This window comes from Capra hircus, chromosome 8, assembly GCF_001704415.2.
Source record: "Capra hircus breed San Clemente chromosome 8, ASM170441v1, whole genome shotgun sequence".
Classification (NCBI taxonomy): Eukaryota; Metazoa; Chordata; class Mammalia; order Artiodactyla; family Bovidae; genus Capra; species Capra hircus.
Genome location: NC_030815.1, coordinates 59236830 through 59262553, shown reverse-complemented (window position 1 = coordinate 59262553; position 25724 = coordinate 59236830). Strand labels below are relative to the sequence as shown.

General features: G+C 38.6%; 1 protein-coding gene across 2 annotated transcripts in view; it reads right to left on the bottom strand.

The window, feature by feature from the left end:
* The window catches only part of UNC13B (unc-13 homolog B), a 219152-nt gene that overhangs the window by 133497 nt on the left and 59931 nt on the right, over positions 1–25724 (bottom strand). For both annotated transcript variants that reach the window (XM_005683832.3, XM_005683831.3), the window contains exons 4-6: positions 24997–25114; positions 23793–23916; positions 18213–18286 (exon numbers count right to left, since the gene is read on the bottom strand). In XM_005683832.3, coding sequence (XP_005683889.2) covers positions 18213–18286; positions 23793–23916; positions 24997–25114 — 316 coding nt within the window. The remainder of the gene's footprint in view (positions 1–18212; positions 18287–23792; positions 23917–24996; positions 25115–25724) is intronic.

The following is a 25724-nucleotide window of genomic DNA, read 5'->3' as shown; positions in this document are numbered from 1 at the left end:
ATCCTGCTGTTGATTTTCCTGTGTGATCATCACATACAGGCCAGACTATCAGATATGGCATTGGCCCAGTGTGACAAGCTAAACCAGGAGAGCAGAAAGTCGGCTCTGATCAAGGTCAGCTGGGCATCATTCTAGCTCTGCCAGGCAGTGGTGGAAGGCTTTAGTCTTAAAAGTTTTAGAGGACTTAGAAAACTCAGATAATGTATAGATTTCCCCATCTGGGTGGTGGAACTGAAAACCTCTCTGAGATTTGAATTTTCTCCATCTTTAAAAAAAAAAAAAAAAAAGTGGTTCTTCCCTCACAAGATCCCGTGGGAAGTGAAATCACTTACGTAAGCATGCAATACAACATCTGGTATTTACTAGAGTCTCCTTCCCAGTTATACTCTAACCTCCCCAACACAACTCACCACTATCAGCACCAAAAAAACAGACCACTGAAGCCATAAAAAGAAAGTTCTGTAAAAGGAAGCCAAATTAAGTTATGTATTGAAGATGGGCAAGATTTAGAAAGGCAAAACAAAAAAGCATAAACAAATTAACACAGGTACAGAGAGTTTGGAAGGTAAAATGGGTTTGGTTCAGAGCCCACTGGAGAAATGGAAAAATGTAAGTCCACATGGTTCAGCAATTTATAAAGGTAAGTTGCGAATGTGAGTTTTCATCCTGACTCTGCCATTTCTTAATAAATTGTAGATTCTGGGCAAGACAGAGCTTCTGGAACACTGAAAGTGTCATCCATTCAACAGATATTTCTTGAGTGCCTATTATGTGTAAGGCATTGTTCCAGGCACTGGGGGAATAGAAATCACGGTAAGGAGTTTAGACATTACTCTAGTCTGTTGAGAAGCTGTGTGAAGTTTTAAACACCAGAGGGATATGACTTGATTACACTTTAAAAATCACTCCGGCTGCTGTGTGAGAAGAACTGTAGGGAAATACAGGGAAATAAGACTAGTTACTGGAATTATTCAGATGAAAGGTGATTAGTGGCTTGCATATGAATGTTAGTGATGAAGGGCATGTCAAGTGGTTGGATACAAAACACGAAACACTTTTCGTATATAAACATACTCTTCTATATAAAGTACTTTACAAGCAACAAACTACAATATGAATACCAGAGGCAGACAATGTTATTACTACCTCCATTACAGTAAGGAGCAGAAGTCAAGCACAGTTCAAACAATATAATAGTATTAGTAAAACTGTCAATCATAAAAAAGTTCAAAACTTCCTAGAGGCCAAGCAACCCACTCCAAAGTAACAAAAGGACTTGATTATAATAACTAGTATAAATAATGATGATTTTTATAGACAGGTATAACAGTGAGGAAATCATAAAACTTTAAGCATTAGACTAGAAGAATTCAGACTTAATAGATGAAGCAGATATTTCCAGAAGACATGTTTAATGAATCTCTTTAAGGTCCAACAGAAAGCTAAAGACCACCTATAATCTAATTAATAATATTAAGAGATCTAAGGAAAAAAAATCCATAATATTTACCTACAGAAAATGTATTATAAGTAAGGAAAATTAAAGGCCAATCTCATTTATGAAAATGGATGCAAAAATCCTAGATTATCAAACCAAATCATATGTCGCTTATTCATCATATATGTCTTTAATATTTCCATGTGAATGTTATGTATATGTATGCATATGTAGGAATGCTGACATATAAATAATGTAGCATGACCAAAAGAACTTTAAAGGATACTTCAATATCACCACATGAAGAGATTAAAGGAGAAAAACTATATGATCTACCAATGCAGAAAAAAATCTTGATAAAATCCCTTACTTTTTCATGATAAAATACCTTGGAAAATCAGAAGGAAAATAAGATTTTCCTTAATCTGATAAAGGGTATCCATCAAAATCTATAGCAAATATCATATTTCAAGACTCATGAAGTATTCTCTTTACAGTCAGGAAAAAGACAAAGCTTCCCCACTTTCTCTATTAAAAATTACACACGATGTTTTACACAATGACATTTTTAAAATAAGAGGTCATCAAAAGAAGGAATGTCTGAAAAAATATCACAGTCAAGAGCAGGCTAAGGAGACATGACACTTAAACGTAATACAGTGTTCTGTATGGGATAATGGTACTGAAAAACAACATGAGAGAAAAGTCTTTAAAAGTTTTTCAAAAACTAAGGATTTTAGTGATTAATAAAATAAAATATAAAATATTAACTTTTAGTTAATAATAACATATCAATCAGCCCACTAACAAAGCTAGTGGAAGTGATGGAATTCCAGTTAAGCTATTTCAAATCCTGAAAGATGATGCTGTGAAAGTGCTGCACTCAATATGCCAGCAAATTTGGAAAACTCAGCAGTGGCCACAGGACTGGAAAAGGTCAGTTTTCATTCCAATCCCAAAGAAAGGCAATGCCACAGAATGCTCAAACTACCGCACAATTGCACTCATCTCACATGCTAGTAAAGTAATGCTCAAAATTCTCCAAGCCAGGCTTCAGCAATACATGAACCATGAATTTTCAGATGTTCAAGCTGGTTTTAGAAAAGGCAAATGAACCAGATATCAAATTGCCAACATCCGCTGGATCATGGAAAAAGCAAGAGAGTTCCAGAAAAACATCGGTTTCCGCTTTATTGATTATGCCAAAGCCTTTGACTGTGTGGATCACAACAAACTGTGGAAAATTCTGAAAGAGATGGGAATACCAGACCACCTGACTTGCCTCTTGAGAAATCTGTATGCAGGTCAGGAAGCAAAAGTTAAAACTGGACATGGAACAACAGACTGGTTCCAAATAGGAAAAGGAATATGTCAAGGATGTGTATTGTCACCCTGCTTATTTAACTTATATGCAGAGTACATCATGAGAAATGCTGAGCTGGAGGAAGCACAAGCTGGAATCAGCATTGCCGGGAGAAATATCAATAACCTCAGATATGCAGATGACACCACCCTTATGGCAGAAAGCAAAGAAGATCTAAAGAGCCTCTTGATGAAAGTGAACGAGGAGAGTGAAAAAGTAGGCTTAAAGCTCAACATTCAGAAAACTAAGATCATGGCATCTGGTCCCATTACTTCATGGCAAACAGATGGGGAAACCGTGGAAACGGTGGCTGACTTTACTTTTTGGGGCTCCAAAATCACTGCAGATGGTGACTGCAGCCATGAAATTAAAAGACACTTACTCCTTGGAAGGAAAGTTATGACCAACCTAGACAAGCATATTAAAAAGCAGAAAGATTATTTTGCCAACAAAGGTCCATCTAGTCAAGGCTATGTTTTTCCAATAGTCATGTATGGATGTGAGAGTTAGACTATAAAGAAAGCTGAGCGCTGAAGAATTGATGCTGTTGAACTGTGGTGTTGGAGAAGACTCTTGAGAGTCCCTTGGACTGTAAGGAGATCCAACCAGTCCATCCTAAAGGAGATCAGTCCTGAGTGGTCATTGGAAGGACTGATGTTTAAGCTGAAACTCCAAAACTTTGGCCACCTGATGCGAAGAGCTGACTCATTTGAAAAGACCCTGATCCTGGGAAAGATTGAAGGCATGAGGAGAAGATGACAGAGGATGAGATGGTTAGATGGCATCACTGACTCAGTGGACATGAGTTTGGATAAACTGCAGGAGTTGGTGATAGACAGGGAGGCCTGGCATGCTGTGGCCCATGGGGTTGCAAAGAGTCGGACACAACTGAAACTGAACTGAACTGAACTGAATTGTAATAAATGTACCATACTAATGTAAGATGTTACTAATAAGGAAAACTAGAGGGAGGGGGCGGATAAGAGGTGATATGGAAACCTCCTCTACAACTGCTTAATATTTTTGTAAACGTACAATTGCTATAAAAAATAAATTCTGTTAATAAAAATAAATGTGCAAAATATTTCACTTAAAAAATAAGACATAAGGATGAGAAAGAAAGACTTACTATTCAAAAATACAAAAATTAAAACACCCAAAGGAATTTCTAAGCTAGTAGAATAATGAGTTGGTAAATAAGACAAATGCTAAAAATAAAATTGAACAGCACTGCCTTATATAGATAGCAATAAACTACTAGAAAATGTAATTTTTAAATATACCATTCACAATTACTAGGAATAAACCTAACAAAAGCAGCACGAAACTTCATGAGGGGCTTCCCTGGTGGGTCTGTGGTAAAGAATCTGCCTGACAATGCAGGAGACACTGATCTGGGAAGATCCCACAAACCATAGAGGAACTAAGCCCTAGCACCCCAACTAGTGAGCCTGTGCTCAAGAGCCCAGGAGGTGCAACTTCTGAGCCCACTCACCTACAGCCTGTGCTCCACAAGAGAAGCCACTGCAATAAGAAGCCCACACACCACAACTAGAGAGTAGCCCCTTCTAAGCAATGAAGACCCAGAGCAGACAAAAATAAATGAATAATTTAAAAGGAAAGAACCCTGTATGGAGAAGATGGGTTTTTCTCCTACAGCATTTCTGATCTTCTGAAGTTTAACTATATTTATTACACATCTCCTCCTAGCTGATCGAAGAGGACACTGGTCTTTGTTTTAACTTCTGATGTATACAAAGCATGTACAATAGTGCCTGGTACACAGTGCTCAAAAAGTTATTTGGTGAGCAAATGACTAAATAAATTGCTGACAAATGTCACCAATAAACAGACAAATGTGCCTTTCGGTTCAAGATGGCAGAGTAGAAAAGACGTGTGCTCATCTCCTCCTGCAAAAGCACCAAAATCACAACTAGTTGTTGAACAACCACAAAAGGAGGACACTGGAACCTACCAGAAAAAGACAGCTCACGTTCAAAGACAAGGAGAACCTGCAGCAAGACAGAAGCAGGGGCACAATCATGATAAAATCAAATCCCATACCCATTTGGTGCGTGATCCACGAGCTGGAGAACAATAATACCAAAGACGTTCTCCCACTGTCATAAAGGTTCGGAACCCCATATGAGGCTCCCCAGCCTGGGGACCCATCAAAGGGACTGGGAATCCCCAGGGAATCTGACCTGGAAGGCCAGTAGGATTTGATTTCCACAGGACTGGGGAAACAGAAGCTCTAATCTTAAAGGGCACAAACAAAACCTTGAGCATACCAAGACTGAGAGGAAAGGAGCAGTGACTGCATAGGAAACTGAACCAAAACTACCTGCTAGTGTTGGAGGGTCTCCTATGGAGGACTGGGTTGGCACAGGCTCACCAAGGGATGGGGTAACTGGCAGCAGCTGTCTGGGAAGGTCCCCTTTGGCATAAACCCTCTTGGAGGTCACCAATAACCCAACCACAGAGTCCATAAACGTGAGTGTGTCTGTGTGTTAGTTGTGCCCAACTCTTTGCGACCCCATGGACTACAGCCCACTAGACTCCTCTGTCAACGGGATTTTCCAGGCAAGGATACTGGAGTGGGTTGCCATTTCCTACTCCAGGGGATCTTCTCGACCATGGGATCAAACCCAGGTCTCCTGCACTGCAGGCAGATTTGTTTCCATCTCAGCTATGAGAGAAACCCTTAGACATGAGGGCTGAGGCCAAAAAATTAATAGGGAAGAAGAGCAACCCCACCCATCAGCAGATAATTGGATTAAAGCTTTACGGAGCAAGGACGTGCCCACCAGAGCAAGACATAGTTTTTCCCACCACCAGTCTCTCCCATCAAGAAGCTCACAGATTAGCTTCCTCCATCAGAGGGCAGGCAGAAGGAAGAACAACAATCCAACAGTTCAGTTCAGTCGCTCAGTCGTGTCCGACTCTTTGCAACCCCATGAATCGCAGCACGCCAGGCCTCCCTGTCCATCACCAACTCCCGGAGTTCACTCAGACTCACGTCCATCGAGTCAGTGATGCCATCCAGCCATCTCATCCTTGGTCGTCCCCTTCTCCTCCTGCCCCCAATCCCTCCCCAAATCAGAGTCTTTTCCAATGAGTCAACTCTTCGCATGAGGTGGCCAAAGTACTGGAGTTTCAGCTTTAGCATCATTCCTTCCAAAGAACACCCAGGGCTGATCTCCTTCAGAATGGACTGGTTGGATCTCCTTGCAGTCCAAGGGACTCTCAAGAGTCTTCTCCAACACCACAGTTCAAAAGCATCAGTTCTTCGGTGCTCAGTCTCCTTCACAGTCCAACTCTCACATCCATACATGACCACAGGAAAAACCATAGCCTTGACTAGATGGATCTTAGTTGGCAAAGTAATGTCTCTGCTTTTGAATATGCTATCTAGGTTGCTCATAACTTTTCTTCCAAGAAGTAGGCGTCTTTTAATTTCATGGCTGCAATCACCATCTGCAGTGATTTTGGAGCCCCCAAAAATAAAGTCTGACACTGTTTCCACTGTTTCCCCATCTATTTCCCATGAAGTGATGGGACCAGATGCCATGATCTTAGTTTTCTGAATGTTGAGCTTTAAGCCAACTTTTTCAGTCTCCTCTTTCACTTTCATCAAGAAGCTTTTTAGTTCCTCTTCACTTTCTACCATAAAGGTGGGTCATCTGCAAATCTGAGGTTATTGATATTTCTCCCGCCAATCTTGATTCCAGCTTGTGCTTCTTCCAGTCCAGTGTTTCTCATGATGTACTCTGCATATAAGTTAAATAAGCAGGGTGACAATATACAGCCTTGACGTACTCCTTTTCCTATTTGGAACCAGTCTGTTGTTCCATGTCCAGTTCTAACTTTTGCTTCCTGACCTGCATACAGATTTCTCAAGAGACAGGTCAGGGGGTCTGGTATTCCCATCTCTTTCAGAATTTTCCACAATTTATTGTGATCCACACAGTCAAAGGCTTTGGCATAATCAATAAAGCGGAAACCGATGTCTTTCTGGAACTCCTTGCTTTTTCCATGATCCAGCAGATGTTAGCAATTTCATCTCTGGTTCCTCTGCCTTTTCTAAAACCAGACTGAACATCAGGAAGTTCACGATTCACGTACTGTTGAAGCCTGGCTTGGAGAATTTTGAGCATTACTTTACTAGCATGTGAGATGAGTGCAATGGTGCAGTAGCTTGAGCATTCTTTGGTGTTGCCTTTCTTTGGGATTGGAATGAAAACTGACCTTTTCCAGTCCTGTGGCCACTGCTGAGTTTTCCAAATTTGCTGGCATATTGAGTGCAGCACTTTCACAGCATCATGTTTCAGGATTTGAAATACCTCAACTGGAGTTACATCACTTCCACAAGCTTTCTTCGTAGTGATGCTTTCTAAGGCCCACTTGACTTCACATTCCAGGATGTCTGGCTCTAGATGAGTGATTACATCATCATGATTATCTGGGTCATGAAGATCTTTTTTGTATAGTTCTTCAGTGTATTCTTGCCACCTCTTCTTAATATCTTCTGCTTCTGTTAGGTCCATACCATTTCTGTCCTTTACCGAGCCCATCTTTGCATGAAATGTTCCCTTGGTATCTCTAATTTTCTTGAAGAGATCTCTAGTCTTCCCCATTCTGTTTTTGTCCTCTATTTCTTTGCATTGATCACTGAAGAAGGCTTTCTTATCTCTTCTTGCTATTCTTGGAACTCGGCATTCAGATGCTTATATCTTTCCTTTTCTCCTTTGCTTTTTGCTTCTCTTCTTTTCACAGCTATTTGTAAGGCCTCCTCAGACAGCCATTTTGCTTTTTTGCATTTCTTTTCCATGGAGATGGTCTTGATCCCTGTCTCCTGTACAATGTCACGAACCTCATTCCATAGGTCATCAGGCACTCTATCTATCCGATCTAGGCCCTTAAATCTATTTCTCACTTCCACTGTATAATCATAAGGGATTTGATTTAGGTCATACCTGAATGGTCTAGTAGTTTCCCCTACTTTCTTCAATTTAAGTCTTAATTTGGTAATAAGGAGTTCATGATCTGAGCCACAGTCAGCTCCTGGTCTTGTTTTTGCTGACTGTATAGAGCTTCTCCATCTTTGGCTGCAAAGAATATAATCAATCTGATTTCGGTGTTGATCATCCGGTGATGTCCATGTGTAGAGTCTTCTCTTGTGTTGTTGGAAGAGGGTGTTTGCTATGACCAGTGCATTTTCTTGGCAAAACTCTTAGTCTTTGCCCTGCTTCATTCCGCATTCCAAGGCCAAATTTGCCTGTTACTCCAGGTGTTTCTTGACTTCCTACTTTTGCATTCCAGTCCCCTATAATGAAAAGGACATCTTTTGTGGGTGTTAGTTCTAAAAGGTCTTATACGTCTTCATAGAACCGTTCAACTTCAGCTTCTTCAGCATTACTGGTTAGGGCATAAACTTGGATAACTGTGATATTGAATGGTTTGCCTTGGAAACGAACAGAGATCATTCTGTCGTTTTTGAGATTGCATCCAAGTACTGCATTTCGGACTCTTTTGTTGACCATGATGGCTACTCCATTTCTTCTGAGGGATTCCTGCCTGCAGTAGTAGATATAATGGTCATCTGAGTTAAATTCACCCATTCCAGTCCATTTTAGTTCACTCATTCCTAGAATGTCGACGTTCACTCTTGCCATCTCTTGTTTGACCACTTCCAATTTGCCTTGATGGATGGACCTGACATTCCAGGTTCCTATGCAATATTGCTCTTTACAGCATCGGACCTTGCTTCTATCACCAGTCACATCCACAGCTGGGTATTGTTTTTGCTTTGGCTCCATCCCTTCATTCTTTCTGGAGTTATTTCTCCACTGATCTCCAGTGGCATATTGGGCACCTACTGACCTGGGGAGTTCCTCTTTCAGTATCCTATCATTTTGCCTTTTCATACTGTTCATGGGGTTCTCAAGGCAAGAATACTGAAGTGGTTTGCCATTCCCTTCTCCAGTGGACCACGTTCTGTCAGACCTTTCCACCATGACCTGCCCCTCTTGGGTTGCCCCACAGGCATGGCTTAGTTTCATTGAGTTAGACAAGGCTGTGGTCCTAGTGTGATTAGATTGATTAGGTTTCTGTGAGTATGGTTTCAGTGTGTCTGCTCTCTGATCCCCTCTTGCAACACCTACCATCTTACTTGGGTTTCTCTTACCTCGGGCGAACTGTGGCTAAAACCAAAACCATACCATAGAAAGTTAATCAGCATGAAAAAGCAGAAAGTTACGTCCCAGATGAAAGGACAAGATAAAACACCAGAAAAACAACTAAATGAAGTGGAGATGGGCAACCTTCCAAAAAAAGAATTCAGAATAATGATAGTGAGTATGATTCAGGATCTTGGAAAAAGAATTGAGGCAAAGATTGAGATAATGCAAGAAATGTTTACCAAAGACCTAGAAGAACTAAAGAATAAACAAGCAGAGATAAATAATACATTAGAAGGAATCCATAGCAGAATAACCGAGGCAGAAGCATGGACAAATGATCTGGAGGACAAAATGGTGGAAATCACTGCCACAGAACAGAATACAGAAAAAAAAAGAATGAAAGAAATGAAGACAGACTAGGAGACCTCTGGGACAACATTTAATGCACCAACATTCACATTATAGACATCCCACAAGGAGGAGAGAGAGAAAGGACCTGAGAAAATATTCGGAGAGAGATAATAGTTGAAAACTTCCCTAACATGGGCAAGGAAATAATCAACAAAGTCCAGGAAGTACAGAGAGTCCCAGCCAGGATAAACCCAACGAGGAGTACACCAAGACACATAGTAATCAAACTGACAACAATTAAAGACAGAGATAAAATACTAAAAACAACAAATAACAAACAAGGGAATTCTCATCAGGCTATCAGCTGATTTCTCAACAGAAACTCTACAAGCCAGAAGGGAATGGCATGATATACTTAAAGTGATGAAAAGGAAGAAACTACAACCAAGAATACTTGACCCAGCAAGACTCTCGTTCAGATTTGATGGAGAAATCAAAAGCTTTCCAGACAAGCAAGTTAACAGAATTCAGCACCACCAAACCAGCTTTACAACAAATGTTTTCTCTAGTCAGAAAACAAGAGAAGGAAAAGCCTTACCTACAGAAAACAAACCTCAAAACATTTATTTTTAATTAAGACAACTGTAATAGGATCATACACATCAAAAATTACCTTGAATGTAAATGGATTAAATGCACCAACCAAAAGACACAGACTGGCTGAGCAGAAGAAAACATGTACATGTATGCACGTCCACTTACCACGTCACTCTGCTTGACCCCCCAAATTGTATGTAATTATTTTATATTGTTAGGTTAATCATGTTTCCATTATGGCTTGCAACTGTAATTATCTTTTATTTTTTGTCTGGCTGCTGCTGCTGCTAAGTCACTTCAGTTGTGTCCGACTCTGCGTGACCCCAGAGATGGCAGCCTACGAGGCTCAGCCATCCCTAGGATTCTCCAGGCAAGAACACTGGAGTGGGTTGCCATTGCCTTCTCCAATGCATGAAAGTAAAAAGTGAAAGTGAAGTTGCTCAGTCGTGACCAACTCTTAGCGACCCCATGGTCTGCAGGCCACCAGGCTCCTCCAACCATGGCATTTTCCAGGCAAGAGTACTGGAGTGGGGTGCCACTGCCTTCTCTTATTGATTGTTAAAACTGATAAATATCTTTTACTATTGTGATTATGTAATTATCACCCACTTAATACCATTGTACCATGATTGGTCAACAGAAAAATTATAGAATTCTATATCACCAAAATAACCACCTAACAGAAAAATCTGTAATCACTTCTTAAATTTCATATGCATATCAGAATTATCTTAGAATTTTCTGAAAAATACAAATGTCTAGGTACTGCTTTTTTTTTTTGACAGAGCTCCAGATATGTTTCTAATGAGCAGCCATGTTTAAAAACAATGGACTTAATGAGGATCTTTTACTTTTATCTAGTTTGTTTCACATTTTCTATTTCATATTCAGTGCTTCCATTTCATTTAGTTTATTTTCTCCAATTTCTCCATCTCTTCACTTTTTTTGGGATGTTCTTTCTCAAGCCTTTATCAAGCACAGTAGAAAAGCTTTTGTATACATATATATAATATGTATAAAATATATATTTTAGAAACATGAATTTTTGCCTAAGTAAAAAAATGTATGACATTTTGATTCCACTTGTAGGAATAGAATGCTAGATTTCTAACTTAAAAAACTAAACAAGCAACAAAAGTTTACTGTATAGCACAGGAACTATAATCAATATCTTATAATGGAAAATAATTTCAAAAATATGTGTATATGTATAACTGAATCACACACACACAAAAATAATTCTACTGTTTGAAATTTTGTAATGTTTATCTTTTTGCCAGTTTTTCTAAATGTCCTATGGACATCTAATAACAACCTATGAGATACAAAATTTTTAATATATTTTTATAGGATATGGTTAATATAAATTAATTAAATATAAATCTATTATATTTAACTTATTAATGGCATCATTCAAGATGCTCCTATTTTTATTTTTTCTGCACTTGGTAAAATATTCTCAGAGAAATGTACATATGTCTTACTATGATTATATATTTTTTCTTTTCTATTTCTTCTGATATTTACTTTATGTATGTTTCTTTGTTGTTAAGGTGCCTAATGGTTTATGATGTCTATCTTCTTTGTGAATTGTACCTTTTATCATTAAAAATATTCACCTTTGTTCTATTTAAAATAGATAAATATATTTTTTAAGTTAAGACAGAAATGCTAATTTAAATTATAAACCTCTAAACCCAGTAGATTAGCAAAAATTTAAAATCTGACAATAACAAGTATTAGTAAAAATATAGAGAAGAGGAAAACTAGAATATAAATGGGCACAATTACCTTAGCAAACAATTTAGCAACATCTAATAATGTTGCATAGAGCACATGCCCCAACAGAGCTATTCTATTTCCAGGTATATACCCAGAGATTCTCCCTTACATAAGCATAGAGAAACAGACTCAGAGATGTTTACAGAAGCGTGCATTTATAATAGTGAAAACCTAATTTTCCATGAGTAGAAAAAGTAATAAACAGTGACGCATTTAAGCTCAAGTAGTAGATTCCAGGGCCAGTCTTGACCCAAGAAGCTGCTGTGCATGGGAACTGTTGCACACCATAGGGGAAAAAATATAAGATTCAACATTGTGTTTTTAAAATGATTTTGCAGTGAGTTTGACCAAATTTTGATAATCACTGAATCTTGGAGATAAGTGTACAGGTTTCATTTTACTACTCCTTCAACTTTTACATTTTCCTTTAAAACTTTTTCATGATAAATATAGAAAAAAGAAAAGAAGAAGCTTCCAATAATCAAAGATGAGACAAGTTTAGTATTAAAAAGAGCAAAGACTGCAATGGGTTGAAACAGACATACATAAAAATTCATAAATTGATAATGATATGCCATTAGAAAAAGGAAAACAATGCACAGGTCACCTTGAGAAGCTGCTTATGCACCAGCTCATTAATCTGAAAACTGCTAAAGGGAATGTTTTTCTTACACAGACTTTACTTCAAGTGAACCAAATAGCAGGTGAGAGAAAGTTCTGTTTTATAGACAAATCATAGCTAGTAAATGTTGAAGAGGTGATATAATTAGAAAAACATCACTGTGCAACCCTAATAAAATAATCATCATTATTTGTTGCTAAAACCATTAGGTAAAAGGCTGGTGGGATCACTTTATAACAGATGAAATAGACTCACATCAAGTGGAATCCACTGTTTAATTCTACCATCACTAAAACTGAGGCAAGACACAATCTGCCTTCAAAACAAACCAAAAAACAACGTCAATCTAAATCTCCATCTAATCCTCAAACTACTAGATATAGTTTTTCAGTTTAAAAAAATAAGACGGATAGAGGAACATGGTAAGTAAGATCTCGGGGACATAATCAGCCAAATCCAGAATGTGTGGAATTCTATAGAACAAATGAGAGAAGAGGAAACCAAGTCTAGAATAAAAATGGTTTAAGAAACATAATAACCAAATACATACAATTTGCCTGGATCCTGAATTGAATATATCTACTGTGAAAAGACATCTTTGAGACACTAATGGAAAACTGAACTCAAACTAGTAAGAAATTATGGTTAAATTCAATGTGTTAAAGGCACTGCAATTATTTCTCAAGTTAATGATGTATACTGCGACACTTATGTATTTGTGGGTGAGAGAAGATGATGTCTGGGATCTGTTTTAAAATACTCCATCAAAAGAGGGAAGAGTTATTTCTATATATTTTTCATGTTCAAAACTTTTGATAATAAAAACAGCCTTTAAACAAACTAACAATCACAATGAGATACCACTTTTAACCACTAGAAGGGCTGTTCAAAAAGACAGATAAATGTTGGCAAAGATATGAAGAAATTAGACCCCTTATAAAGCCCTGATGGGAATGTAAACTGGTATAGCTACTTTGTAAAACAATCTGGATGTTTCTAAAACTGTTAACTATAAGTTACTATCTTTTCCGGCAATTCTATTCCCAGGTATATACCTATGAGAATTAAAAGTATATGTCCAAACAAAAACTTACACCTGAATGTTCACAGAAGCATTATCCATACTAATAGAAAGATGGAAACAACTCAAGTGTTCATTAACTGACAAATGGATAAATAAAACATAGTACATAGCTATAGAGGGGAACACTATTTGGCAATGGAAGAGAACAGAGTACTGTTATATGCCACAAGATAGAAGAAACTTTGAAAATATGTCAAGTAAAGGAAGACAGTCACAAAGGATCATATATCGTATAATTCCATTTATATGAATATCTATTATAAGCCAATGTACACAGACAGAAAGTAGATTAGTGGTTACCTAGGTCTGAGAAGGATACTCCCAGGATTAGAGTATAATAGCTAAGGGCACAGGGCTTCTTACAGGGCAATGAAAATGCTCTAAAATTGTGATTAATGTACAACTCCAAATATACTAAAATCTACTAAATGTGGTAACTATATGCTATGTGAACTGCATTTTAATAAAAAAAAAAAACAGGGAGGCCTAGGAACAGATGAAGAAAATAAACTCAGTGAGCGCCATGTACTAGAAGAGAAGCAGAAAGCAAAAAACTCAAGAGTTGAAACTATAGACCAAGAACCATCATTTCTACAACTAGGAAAATTCTACAATTGTGTATGCTACATTTTGGGGTTTGTTTTTTTATCGTTTTAACCCCTTCATCTGATTCTACATAAAGTAAAGCCTGTAAAATAAAAAATGCAATGCATCTCTTTACTAGGAAAACAAAGATCAAAGGTTTGAAAACTGTATAGCACTCCACAGGCAGGGTTTGGGAAAAGAGAAATACAAAGAGTAAGGTGAATATAAGGATAGAGTGGATTTTGGCATTTACCAAGGGGAGAAGGCAGACTGAAGCTTTCAATGAAGAAAAGTTAGGGTGCTGGTTTGGATATGAGAAAAGTTATGCAGCTTTAATAACAGAGAGCCTACTAAGGATTTAGATAAGGTAAAGAAAAACCCTGAAAAGAGTAGTTCACACTTGTCCCACTTCTTCATCTTTGAGTTAACTCATTGTGGGTTGAATTGTGTCCTTCAAAAAGGCATGTTGTGGGGACGTCCCTGGTGGTCCAGTGGCTAAAACCACACTCCCAATGCAGAGGCCCTGAGTTCAATCCCTGGTCAGGGAAATAGATCCCACATGCAGCAACTAAGACTTGGCACAATCAAATAAATATTTTTTAAAAAGAAAGATATTTTGTGAACTCCTAAGCCTTAGTACTTACGAATGCAACCTTATTTGGAAATAGACTCCCTGCAGATGTAATCAAGTTAATCCAATGACTAATATCCCCAAAAAATGAATGGAAGTTTGAATATAGATACAAAAAGAGAGACTATTTTATGAGGCCAGGCAGACAACACAGGAAGGCATGTAACAATGGAGACAGAGACTGAAATAATGTGTTTGATAAGCAAAGGAACAGCAAAGGCTGCTAGGAAGCACCAGAAACTAGAAGAGAAGCATGGAATGGCTTCTTCCCAAAGCCTCCAGGAGAAATTGATCCCACCAAAACTGATGTCAGAATTTCAGCCTCCAGAACTGCATAAGAAAATATATTTCTGTTATTGTAAGTCACCCAGTATGTGTTACTTTGTTTTGGCAGCCCTGGGAAACCAACAGACTCATCAAATCACTCTCGGTGATACTTCACACTGTCAAGAATTTCTGCCTTAAAACTATTTTTCTTTGCTCTGAAAACCTTTTCTGGTTCTCTGGAAGAAGGCATGGCATCTCACTCCAGTACTCTTGCCTGGAAAATCCCTCGGACAGAGGAGCCTGGTGGGCCATGGTCCATAGGGTCGCAAAGAGTCAGACAACTGAAGTGACTTAGCACGCACTCTCTTTTAGGCAGCTCTTCCTCAGACTTTCTTGTTTCTCAAGATTCTATCTTTGATGTTTCCCTAAGTTTTGTCTCTATTCTTCAATACTCTTTCTACATACTTTACCTGAGTCTGTGCTTCTATTCTTATGACTTCAATTGCTACAAATATGTTAATAAATCCAAACTCTATGCCTGACTTCATCCAATCCTGAGCTTCAGATTCTGTCAGGAGGTTGCCTACCAGTCATTTCCACAAAAATATACCCTCACACTCCAAATTCTAAAGGAAATCATATACAATGGAGAAAAGATAATCTCTTTAACAAGTGGTGCTGGGAAAACTGGTCAACCACTTGTAAAATAATGAAACTAGAACACTTTCTAACAGCATACACAAAAATAAACTCAAAATGGATTAAAGATCTAAATGTAAGACCAGAAACTATAAAACTCTTAGAGGAGAACACAGGCAAAACACTCTCTGACATAAATCACAGCAGGATCCTCTATGACCCACCTCCCAAAATACTAGAAATAGAAGCAAAAATAAACAAATAGGATCTAATTAAAATTAAAAGCTTCTGTACAACAAAGGAAACTACAGCAAGGTGAAAAGACAGCCTTCAGAATGGGAGAAAATAATAGCAAATGAAGCAACTGACAAACAACTAATCTCAAAAATATACAAGCAACTACTGCAGCTCAATTTCAGAAAAATAAACCACCCAATCAAAAAATGGGCCAAAGAACTAAACAGACATTTCTCCAAAGAAGACATACAGATCGCTAACAAACACATGAAAAGATGCTCAACATCACTCATTATCAGAGAAATGCAAATCAAAACCACAATGAAGTACCATTTCACACCAGTCAAAATGGCTGTGATCTAAAAGTCTACAAGCAATAAATGCTGGAGAGGGTGTGGAGAAAAGGGAACCCTCTTACACTGTTGGTGGGAATGCAAACTAGTACAGCCACTATGGAGAACAGTGTGGAGATTCCTTAAAAAACTGGAAATAGAACTGCCTTATGACCCAGCAATCCCACTGCTGGGCATACACACCAAAGAAACCAGAACTGAAAGAGACACATGTACCCCAATGTTCATCACAGCACTGTTTATAATAGCCAGGACATGGAAACAACCTAGATGTCCATCAGCAGATAAATGGATAAGAAAGCTTACACAATGGAGTATTACTCAGCCATTAAAAAGAATACATTTGAATCAGTTCTAATGAGGTGGATGAAACTGGAGCCTATTATACAGAGTGAGTGAAGAGAAGCCGCTCAGTCATGTCCGACTCTTTGCTACCCCATGGGCTGTAGCCTACCAGGCTCCTCTGTCCATGGGATTTTCCAGGCAATAGTCCTGGAGTGGATTGCCATTTCCTTCTCCAGGTGATCTTCCCAACCCAGGGATCGAACCCGGGTCTCCTGCATTGTAGACAGACGCTTTACCGTCTGAGCCACCAGGGAGTATATAAACAGAGTGAAGTAAGCCAGAAAGAAAAACACCAATACAGTATACTAACACATACATATGGAATTTAGAAAGATGGTAACGATATGCAAGACAGCAAAAGACACAGATGTATAGAACAGTCTTTTGGACTCTGTGGGAGAGGGAGAGGGTGGGATGATTTGGGGGGACGGCATTGAAACATGTATAATATCATATAAGAAATGAATCGCCAGTCCAGGTTTGATACAGGATGCTTGAGGCTGGTGCACTGGGACGACCCGGAGGGATGATATGGGGAGGGAGGTGGGAGGGGGGTTTAGGATGAGGAACATGTGTACGCTAGTGGTGGATTCATGTTGATGTGTGGCAGAACCAATACAATATTGTAAAGTAATTAGCTCCAATTAAAATAAATAAATTTAAATTTTAAAAAAGAAATACAAAAAAATAATAATAAAATAAAGGAAATCAACCCTGAATATTCACTGGAAGGACTGGTGCTGAAGCTAAAGTGCCAATACTTTGGCCACCTGATGTGAAGAACTGACTCACTGGAAAAGACCCTGATGCTGGGAAAGATTGAAGGCAGGACGAGAAGGGGCAACAGAGGATGAGATAGTTGCATGGCATCCCCGACTCAATGGACATGAGTTTGAGCAAGCTCCGGGAGTTGGTGAAGGACAGGGAAGCCTGGCATACTACAGTGCATGGGGTCTCAGAGTCGGAATTGACTTAGAGACTCAAAAACAACAACAACTCCAAATTCTACCTCTGTCTAATAAGACAAATGCTCTAACAGCCCAGCATGTCCTAAGTAAAAAACTTACCTTTTCCCTCTACTACCACCAACAAAAACATTCCCCGTTCCTAATGGCCTAGACTGAGCTGACTGTGTTCTATTCTGTGCACCAAACTCATCTCTGGAAATAAGTTAGGACAGCGGAACTAAGCAATGTGGTAGTCTAAACAACAGCACATAAATAAGGATACATATCCAAAAATCTGGGAATGAGCTGGAAAAAAGCCTTCCCCATCTGTGTCGCAAGAGGACAGATTCCCTAGTATAAGCTTGCTCCCCAACAGTCTAAAGTCAGACTAGTGCCAATTCAGCCACTTCTGGGGAACAATGGGAAGAAAAGAAAAAATGGATAGATCTTTCCAATAAAAGGCAATCTTCTAGCTACATTGTTTTCTTTAATACAGTTTAAATTCTTTCATTCTTTAGTATGTTCCCGAGTCAGTCCCTTAAAGTGTTCTAAACAGACACTCTTCACATTGTAAGTTTCCCTGGTGGCTCAGCTGGTTAAAGAATCTGCCTGCAATGCAGGAGACCCTGGTTCGATTGCTGGGTAGGGAAGATCCACTGGATAAGGGATAGGCTACCCACTCCGGTATTCTGGCCTGGAGAATTCTGTGGACTGTAGAGTCCATGGGGTCACAAGGAGTCGGACACGACTGAGTGACTTCCACTTTCACATTGTAATAACAATTCCTACCTCATTGTCAGGTCCCAAGACATTGATTTGCTCCAATTTGTAGGTCCAATATCTAGCTTCCTCTTCTGGGATATCTATCACAAAAAAAGAAGAAGCCACATTACCAGGTTAATAATGTAATCATAGGTAGATAATACTTTATTAAATGATCTAAGTTAGAAGGGTGGTAGTGATGGACTAATTTTACATGTTCTTGCCATGAACATTATCTTGAATCTTCACAAAAGCTGAAATAATATATCATTATTCCCATCGGATCAGAAGACTTAAAATCATGCAGATGTCAATAAGACCCAGAGCAATTATAGATTCAACATAGTCGCTATTAAAAACCCCAGTTTTTTTGGCAGAAATACGAATGTTCATAGCAACATTATTCACAATAGTTAAAATGTGGAAGCGACCCAAGTATCCATCAATGAATGAACAGATAAACAAAATGTGATATACACATACTAGGAAATACTATTCAGCCTTAAAAAGCAAGGAAATTCTGATATATGCTACAACACAGGTAAACCTTGAGGATACTAGGCTAAGTGAAATAAACCAGTTACACACAAAAAAGCCAAGTGCTATATGATTCCACTTATACAAGGTACTTAGAGTAGTCAAATCAGAGACAGAAAGAATGGCAGTTGCCAGGGGCTAGGGGCAGAGGAGAATGGGGAGTTATTGTTTAATGGGTAGAGAGCTTTAGTTTTGCAAGATGAAAAGAGCTATGGATATGAATAGCGGTGACAGCTGCCCAACATTATGAATGTATTCACACTGCTGAACTGTATATTTTAAATAGCTGAGGTACTTAATTTTATGTTATGTGTATTCTACCACAACAACAACAAAAAAAAGAGCAAAGAAAAATGATACACATAGCCTTTTTCTATATATTTAAGATTGAATATAACAACTTCCAAAAAATGAAACATCTTTTAAAAACATCAAATATCCATATATTCAACACAAAAGAGAAACCAGTCTGAGACAAAATATGGATCAGGTCAGCTTTGGTGACATTTAAACAGGTACACTTTCTAGTAGTCCACAAAAAGGAATCAAATACAGCCCTTGTCCTTCCTAGGCAAAATTTCACCTCCTTCCCCTCAAACTACTTACTCTTCGGAAACTGGTGACACTATTTCAAAGTCTTACAATAAAACCTTCAAGTAATTTACTACCTAATTTGTTCAGCACTCCCCATCCATAAAACAGTGTACTCTGCATGCGTTAAAAGGAAGTGAGAGGGGAGGCAGGGCTGCTGTGCTACAGGTCTGTATGTTCTGATGTAGAACAATTCACCAAGATACATACACTGCTAAGTAGAAAACAGCAAAGGACAGCGGATGTGTTAGAATATGTACTATTTGTGTTTTCAAAAGGAGATGGGATTTAAATATATGCTTATAAATTCAAAGACTGAGCCTGGAAAGATCCACAAGTATTAACTGTAGTAGCCTATAACGAAGAAAGGTAACTGATTTGTGAGGGAGACCTAATTTTTACTGGGTAGTTTTTACACCATGGTACATGTATTACTGCCTCACTGCTCAAAATAGTTTTAAGAAGAACAAATATAGAGCTACAAGGATGGTTACTGCAGTACTATTTAATAGCACAAACTTAGAACAATCAAAGTACCCAACAAGAGGAGTGGTTAAATATATATTAGTTTAAATTAAAAGCCCAGGCTCTGGAGCCAAATCATCTCAAAATTAACTTTACCACTTAACTACCCAAATGATCTCAGGCAAAAGATTTAAATACTTTGTGCCTCTGTTTCCTCATCTCTGAAATGGAACTAATAGTTGGGTCTACCTCAGAGGACTAAAGTGAAGATTAAATGAGATAACATATGTAAATGCTTAATGGCACCCCACTCCAGTACTCTTGCCTGGAAAATCCCATGGATGGAGGAGCCTGGTGTGCTGCAGTCCATGAGGTCGCTGAGAGTTGGACACAACTCAGTGACTTCACTTTCACTTTTCACTTTCATGCATTGGAGAAGTAAATGGCAACCCACTCCAGTGTTCTTGCCTGGAGAATCCCAGGGAGAGCGGAGCCTGGTGGGCTGCCATCTCTGGGGTCGCACAGAGTCGGACACGACTGAAGTGACTTAGCAGCAGCAGCAGCAGGATACACCCACAGGCACACAGTTACTGATTAACAAATGCTATTTTTACTATTATTGTGCATTCATACACTGAAACACATTTTATATAATATTAATATTATAATTATGTAATTAGTATATAAAACAGCTCAAAATAATATACAGTGCCATTTTATAGGAAAAACTGTATACCTATATTGAAAAAACATAATATGTAAAAAAAATCTAGTAAATGAGATTGTAAGAAATCTTTGTCTTTTTGTACACCTGTATTTTCTGCACTTACAATATGATTTTAAAAATTAAAAGTTCACATTTTTAAAAGATGATGGTATAAAATTTAATAGAGTATTTCATAGGTTTCTGAATTATCCAAAGGAAAATTCCTTTGCTGAAATATGGCATGCTACAAGCCAAACTCTTCCTTAAGAAGGACCCTTTAAGGTTTTAAAAACTATATCCCAATCATGGTTATCATAGAGACAAAACCGTATTAGCACATTTACATCAACTCACAAAGACACTTATCTGAGATTCTACCTTAATGTTTATTCAAAAAAATTAATTGGGCACCTATTATGTGCCAAGCAAATACTATAGATACCAAAATAAACTATCCAAGTGTTCTCATGAAATAAAATCTAGAAAGAAATGTATATTTCTCCCTATGACACAACATAATGATGCAGTTTTGAAAGAGGAATGCTTGCTTAAAATGCAATGAGAACTGGACTGACCAATTTCTAGCATGACAGTGTGAGGAGCTCCACAGATCTATTTCCTAGAGAAACTGAACATACTTTTTAAAAATACCATTTAAAGTCTCTAGAAGTAAAAGATATTAAGAAGAGGTGGCAAGAATACACAGAAAGAAAGAAAGTCGCTCAGTCGTGTCTGACTCTTTGCGACCCCATGGACTGTAGCCTTCCAGGCTCTTCCGTCCATGGGATTTTCCAGGCAAGAATACTGGAGTGGGTTGCCATTTCCTTCTCCAGGGAATCTTCCTGACCCAGGGATTGAACCCGGGCCTTCCGCACTATAGGCAGACACTTTACCATCTGAGTCACCAGGGAAGTCAGGAATACACAGAAGAACTATAAAAAAAAGATCTTAATGACCCAGATAACCACAATGGTGTGATCACTCACCTAGAACAGACATCCTGAAGCGTGAAGTTAAGTGGGCCTTAGGTAGCATCATTAGAAACAAAGCTACTGGAGGTGATGGAATTCCAGCTGAGCTATTTCAAATCCTAAAAGATGATGCTGTGAAAGTGCCACACTCAATACGCCAGCATATTTGGAAAACACAGAGTGGCCACAGGACTCAAAAAGGTCAGTTTTCATTCCAATCCCAAAGAAAGGCAATGCCAAAGAATGCTCAAACTACCACACAATTGCACTCATCTCACACACTAGTAAAGTAATACTCAAAATTCTCCAAGATAGGCTTCACAGTATGTGACCTGAGAACTTTCACATCTTCAAGCTGGATTTAGAGCAGGCAGAGGAACTAGAGATCAAATTGAGAACATCTGGTGAATCATAGAAAAAGCAAGAGAATTCCAGAAACACACCTGCTTCACTGACTACACTAAAGCCTTTGACTGTGTGGATCACAACAAGCTGCTGAAAATTCTTCAAGAGATGGGAATACCTTAATTGCTTCCTGAGAAATCTGTATGTAGGTCAAGAAGCAACAGTTAGAACTGCACATGGAATAATGGACTGGTTCCAAATTGGGAAAGGAGTACAAATGCTTATTTAACTTATATGCAGAATACATCATGTGAAATGAGGAGCTGGATAAAGCACAAGCTGCAATCAACTGCAGGGAGAATTATCAATAACCTCAGATATGCAGATGATACCACCCTTATAGCAGAAAGTGAAGAGGAAGTAAAGAGCCTTTTGATGAAACTTAAAGAGGAAAGTGGAAAAGTTGGAGGACAGGGAGGCCTGGCATGCTGCAGTCCATGGGGTCACAAAGAGTCAGACACAACTGAGCAACTGAACTGAACTGAAAGTCTCTAGAAATGGTCCTAAGAGATATTTAAGAAAATCAACTACAACTTTAAGTGATGTACTTGAACCAAGATCCCTCCCCACCCACCCTGCTCCCAATTCAACAAGACAAACTCCATTCCAGACTAGGTACAGCTAAGAACACAGCACTAAGAATACAAGCAACTAAGCTCTAAGCAAGAATCCAACTGTTTTTCTCTTCACCTGAAACTAGGCCTACAGATATGCAAGAAAGTCTTCCTTTCTGTTTTTTGTAAAGTAATAGTTGTTCTGAGTTTATTATTTCTGAGCTTATTGGAATATCATGCCATTTTTGCTCAAATCACCAGAAGGTACAAGATAAAAACAGACTGATATCTGCAACAACAAGAGTATACATGAATATCAGTAAACAGTCAAAATTAAAACTGAAAAAAGTTAAAATTAAATTAAACAAGATACCAATGTTTAAAAATTGGGAAGTTACAAAATGTTGGCAAAGATGTGCAGAAAAAAGACACTTGAAACATAGTTGGTAGGAATATAAACTGGCACAATCCTTTTTTGTTTAACACAAGCAACTTGGCAGTACTATGAAAAGTAACAATGAACATATCTTTTTATCTATTCCTTAAATGCTACTTTAAGGAATTTCTCTTAGACTCATAAATGGGTACAGATAAAGCTGTTCATTATAGCAGCATATATATTAAAAAAAAAACTGGAAACAACCTACATGTCAATCAATAAATGACTGCAAAAGAAAAAGGACTGCTTAATTTATGATATAAAGAAACTACTGAGATCAGCAACATAGATAAGTATAACATGAAATGATGGCCAAGATAACATGCTTTATACAACACTATCACCATATATACTACCTAAAGTATGACCGAAATTTGTCAAACTAAATTTCTAGAGAAGAAATTTCTTGTGGCTAGACCAAGACACAAGCAAGTCAACAGTTTATTTCTGGGGAATGCAAAACAGGTCAAAGGAAGCAGGAAGAGAGACTTAACTTTTTATCCATACTATCTAAATTTTTACAATGAATATGCATTTTTGTGTGATTTTTTAAAATTACTATTCTATTAGTGCTACTTTAACGTTTAAATTGACAAATCATAGGGTATATATTAACTTCAAGACAATAAATGTGAAAATATTATCAAAAGAATAAGTCACTGATACTCTCTGACAAGTATTTCATAAGTCATCATAAGAAACAGTTAATAAGAAACTAGATGACTTGAAAAGAATGCTTTTAGTGTGAACTCTTTAGTGAGCAACATTCTAGACTTTACTTCGCACACACCCGAGCTCGGTGTTACAGGGAAGAGAACAGAAAACAGAATGCCCTGAAGGAGAACAGCTGACAAAAGACACAGTAATAAAACAACTAGAAACAACTTCAAACAGCTTTAAATGTAAAAAGTATTAAATGGTTTTCTAAATCGGACTCACCAAAAGGCAACTCAAATCTTGTATCAAGCAAAATTTTATGAGGAGTTGGGTTTTTAGTTCCACAGATTTCATCATCTTTCATTAATGTCTCTGCCTCCAACGTGGACCATTCCCCAGGCCCCTCCTAGAAAACAGAGATCTAAGATTAAACTTCACTCTTTCAGGACTCTCTCTTGGTTAAAGGCCCAAGTGTTTTTCTCTCATTTTCACTGTCAGAGAGCTTCTGAGGGCCACTCACATATCCTAATGAGGCAAACACACCAGAGTCGCACCACCTGCCTCTGCTGTGGGTGGCTTCTGTACCCCCCTCTCTGGTGGGAAGGCAGTTTTCACTGTGCTCACCTTTCTGCCAGCCCACCAGGGATAGAATTTCCAGAGCACTAAACTCAAAAACAAGGCATCCCCATGGATCAATATTTAATTTGTATGATTCTTAATGACTATGTCACTTAATGCATCACTACTTCTAATTGCTAAAGAGCTAGTAACATCACTAGTTAAGCTGACCTGAACTGGGGCCACAGTGAAAATATTCAAAGTCAGTGACACAGGAAATGATGCTGAGTTACATTCTCATCTGGTAAAGTGCGGCAGAAATTCAGTGTTGAAAACACTGTATGAAGTCAAGTGTGACTACCAACTGCCAAACCTGTAGTTCCCTAAACTCTATTAGGGCAATAAGTAGAAGGAGGAAGACTGAAATCAGGTCCCTAGGATCAGTGACTCAAAGAGCTGGCTAACAAACTTTGATGGGACTCTTCTCAGAACAGTGTCTTAGAAGAAATTCAGAAGCCACGGTTTTCCTAGATTGACCAATCTCTCGCTCTCTCACTCTCTCTCTCACACACACACTCTCTCTCTCTCTCTCCTTTTCCCCTTCCCTCGCACTCCCCTCCTTCACCCTGCCAATCCCACACACACTCCTACCACCATGCACGGAGTACACAGAGGGGCGAACTACCTGACAAGGCTGAAAAGGTACTCTGGCATCCCTGAGCTCAGTCACAGGGCAGAGGGAAGGCCAGACTGAAATAAAATCTCCTTGAACCTCTGGGTGACGTTAGGAATAAGCAGGTATTATGTCCTGGTTAGAAACGGGACAGAAAAATCTGAAATATATGGATGAACATTAGCTGAATGGAGCTAGGGTGAGGAGAAGCAAGGGCTAGAGCCATACCTCCAAAGGGGCAATGCATTGACTGACCTCATCCGACTGACGAATCGTCTTCAGTGCAATCCACACAGTTCCCACCATGGTGTCCCAGATCAGTCCTTTGTTCCATACTTCCACACTTAGACCCAGGTCCAGGCGACTAATCTCACTAAAGGAAAGAAGAAAGCCCTTTTTTAGAAACCAAGTAATATAAAAGAAATAGTGATATCTGTTTTGCTAAACCTCATCAGGATCCTGTCATTAGGAAAAAATCAAAATGTCCCAGATGATTCAACCATTCTCTATGTTCCTAGACACATACATACAGAAAGTTTCCTCTGTCAATCTGTCCCTCCTCCCTTGGAGCTACAATCATGGGTAGACTAACAGTTTCACAAGAAGAATGAGAGCATTACTGCCAGCAGTATCTGCATAGTCTCTGAACTTAAGCAATAATTTCATGTTTTATTATAATACTAGCACTGCCCCCAAGTTATACCTCTGGACAAAATGTGGTCCACTGGAGAAGGGAATGGCAAACCATTCAGTATTCTTGCCTTGAGAACCCCATGAACAGTATGAAAAGGCAAAAAGATAGGACACTGAAAGATGAACTCCCCAGGTTGGTAGGTACCCAATATGCTACTGGAGATCAGTAGAGAAATAACTCCAGAAAGAATGAAGAGATGGATCCAAAACAAAAACAACACCCAGTTGTGGATGGGACTGGTGACAGAAGCAAAGCCCGATGATGCTGTGAAGAGCAATATTGCATAGGA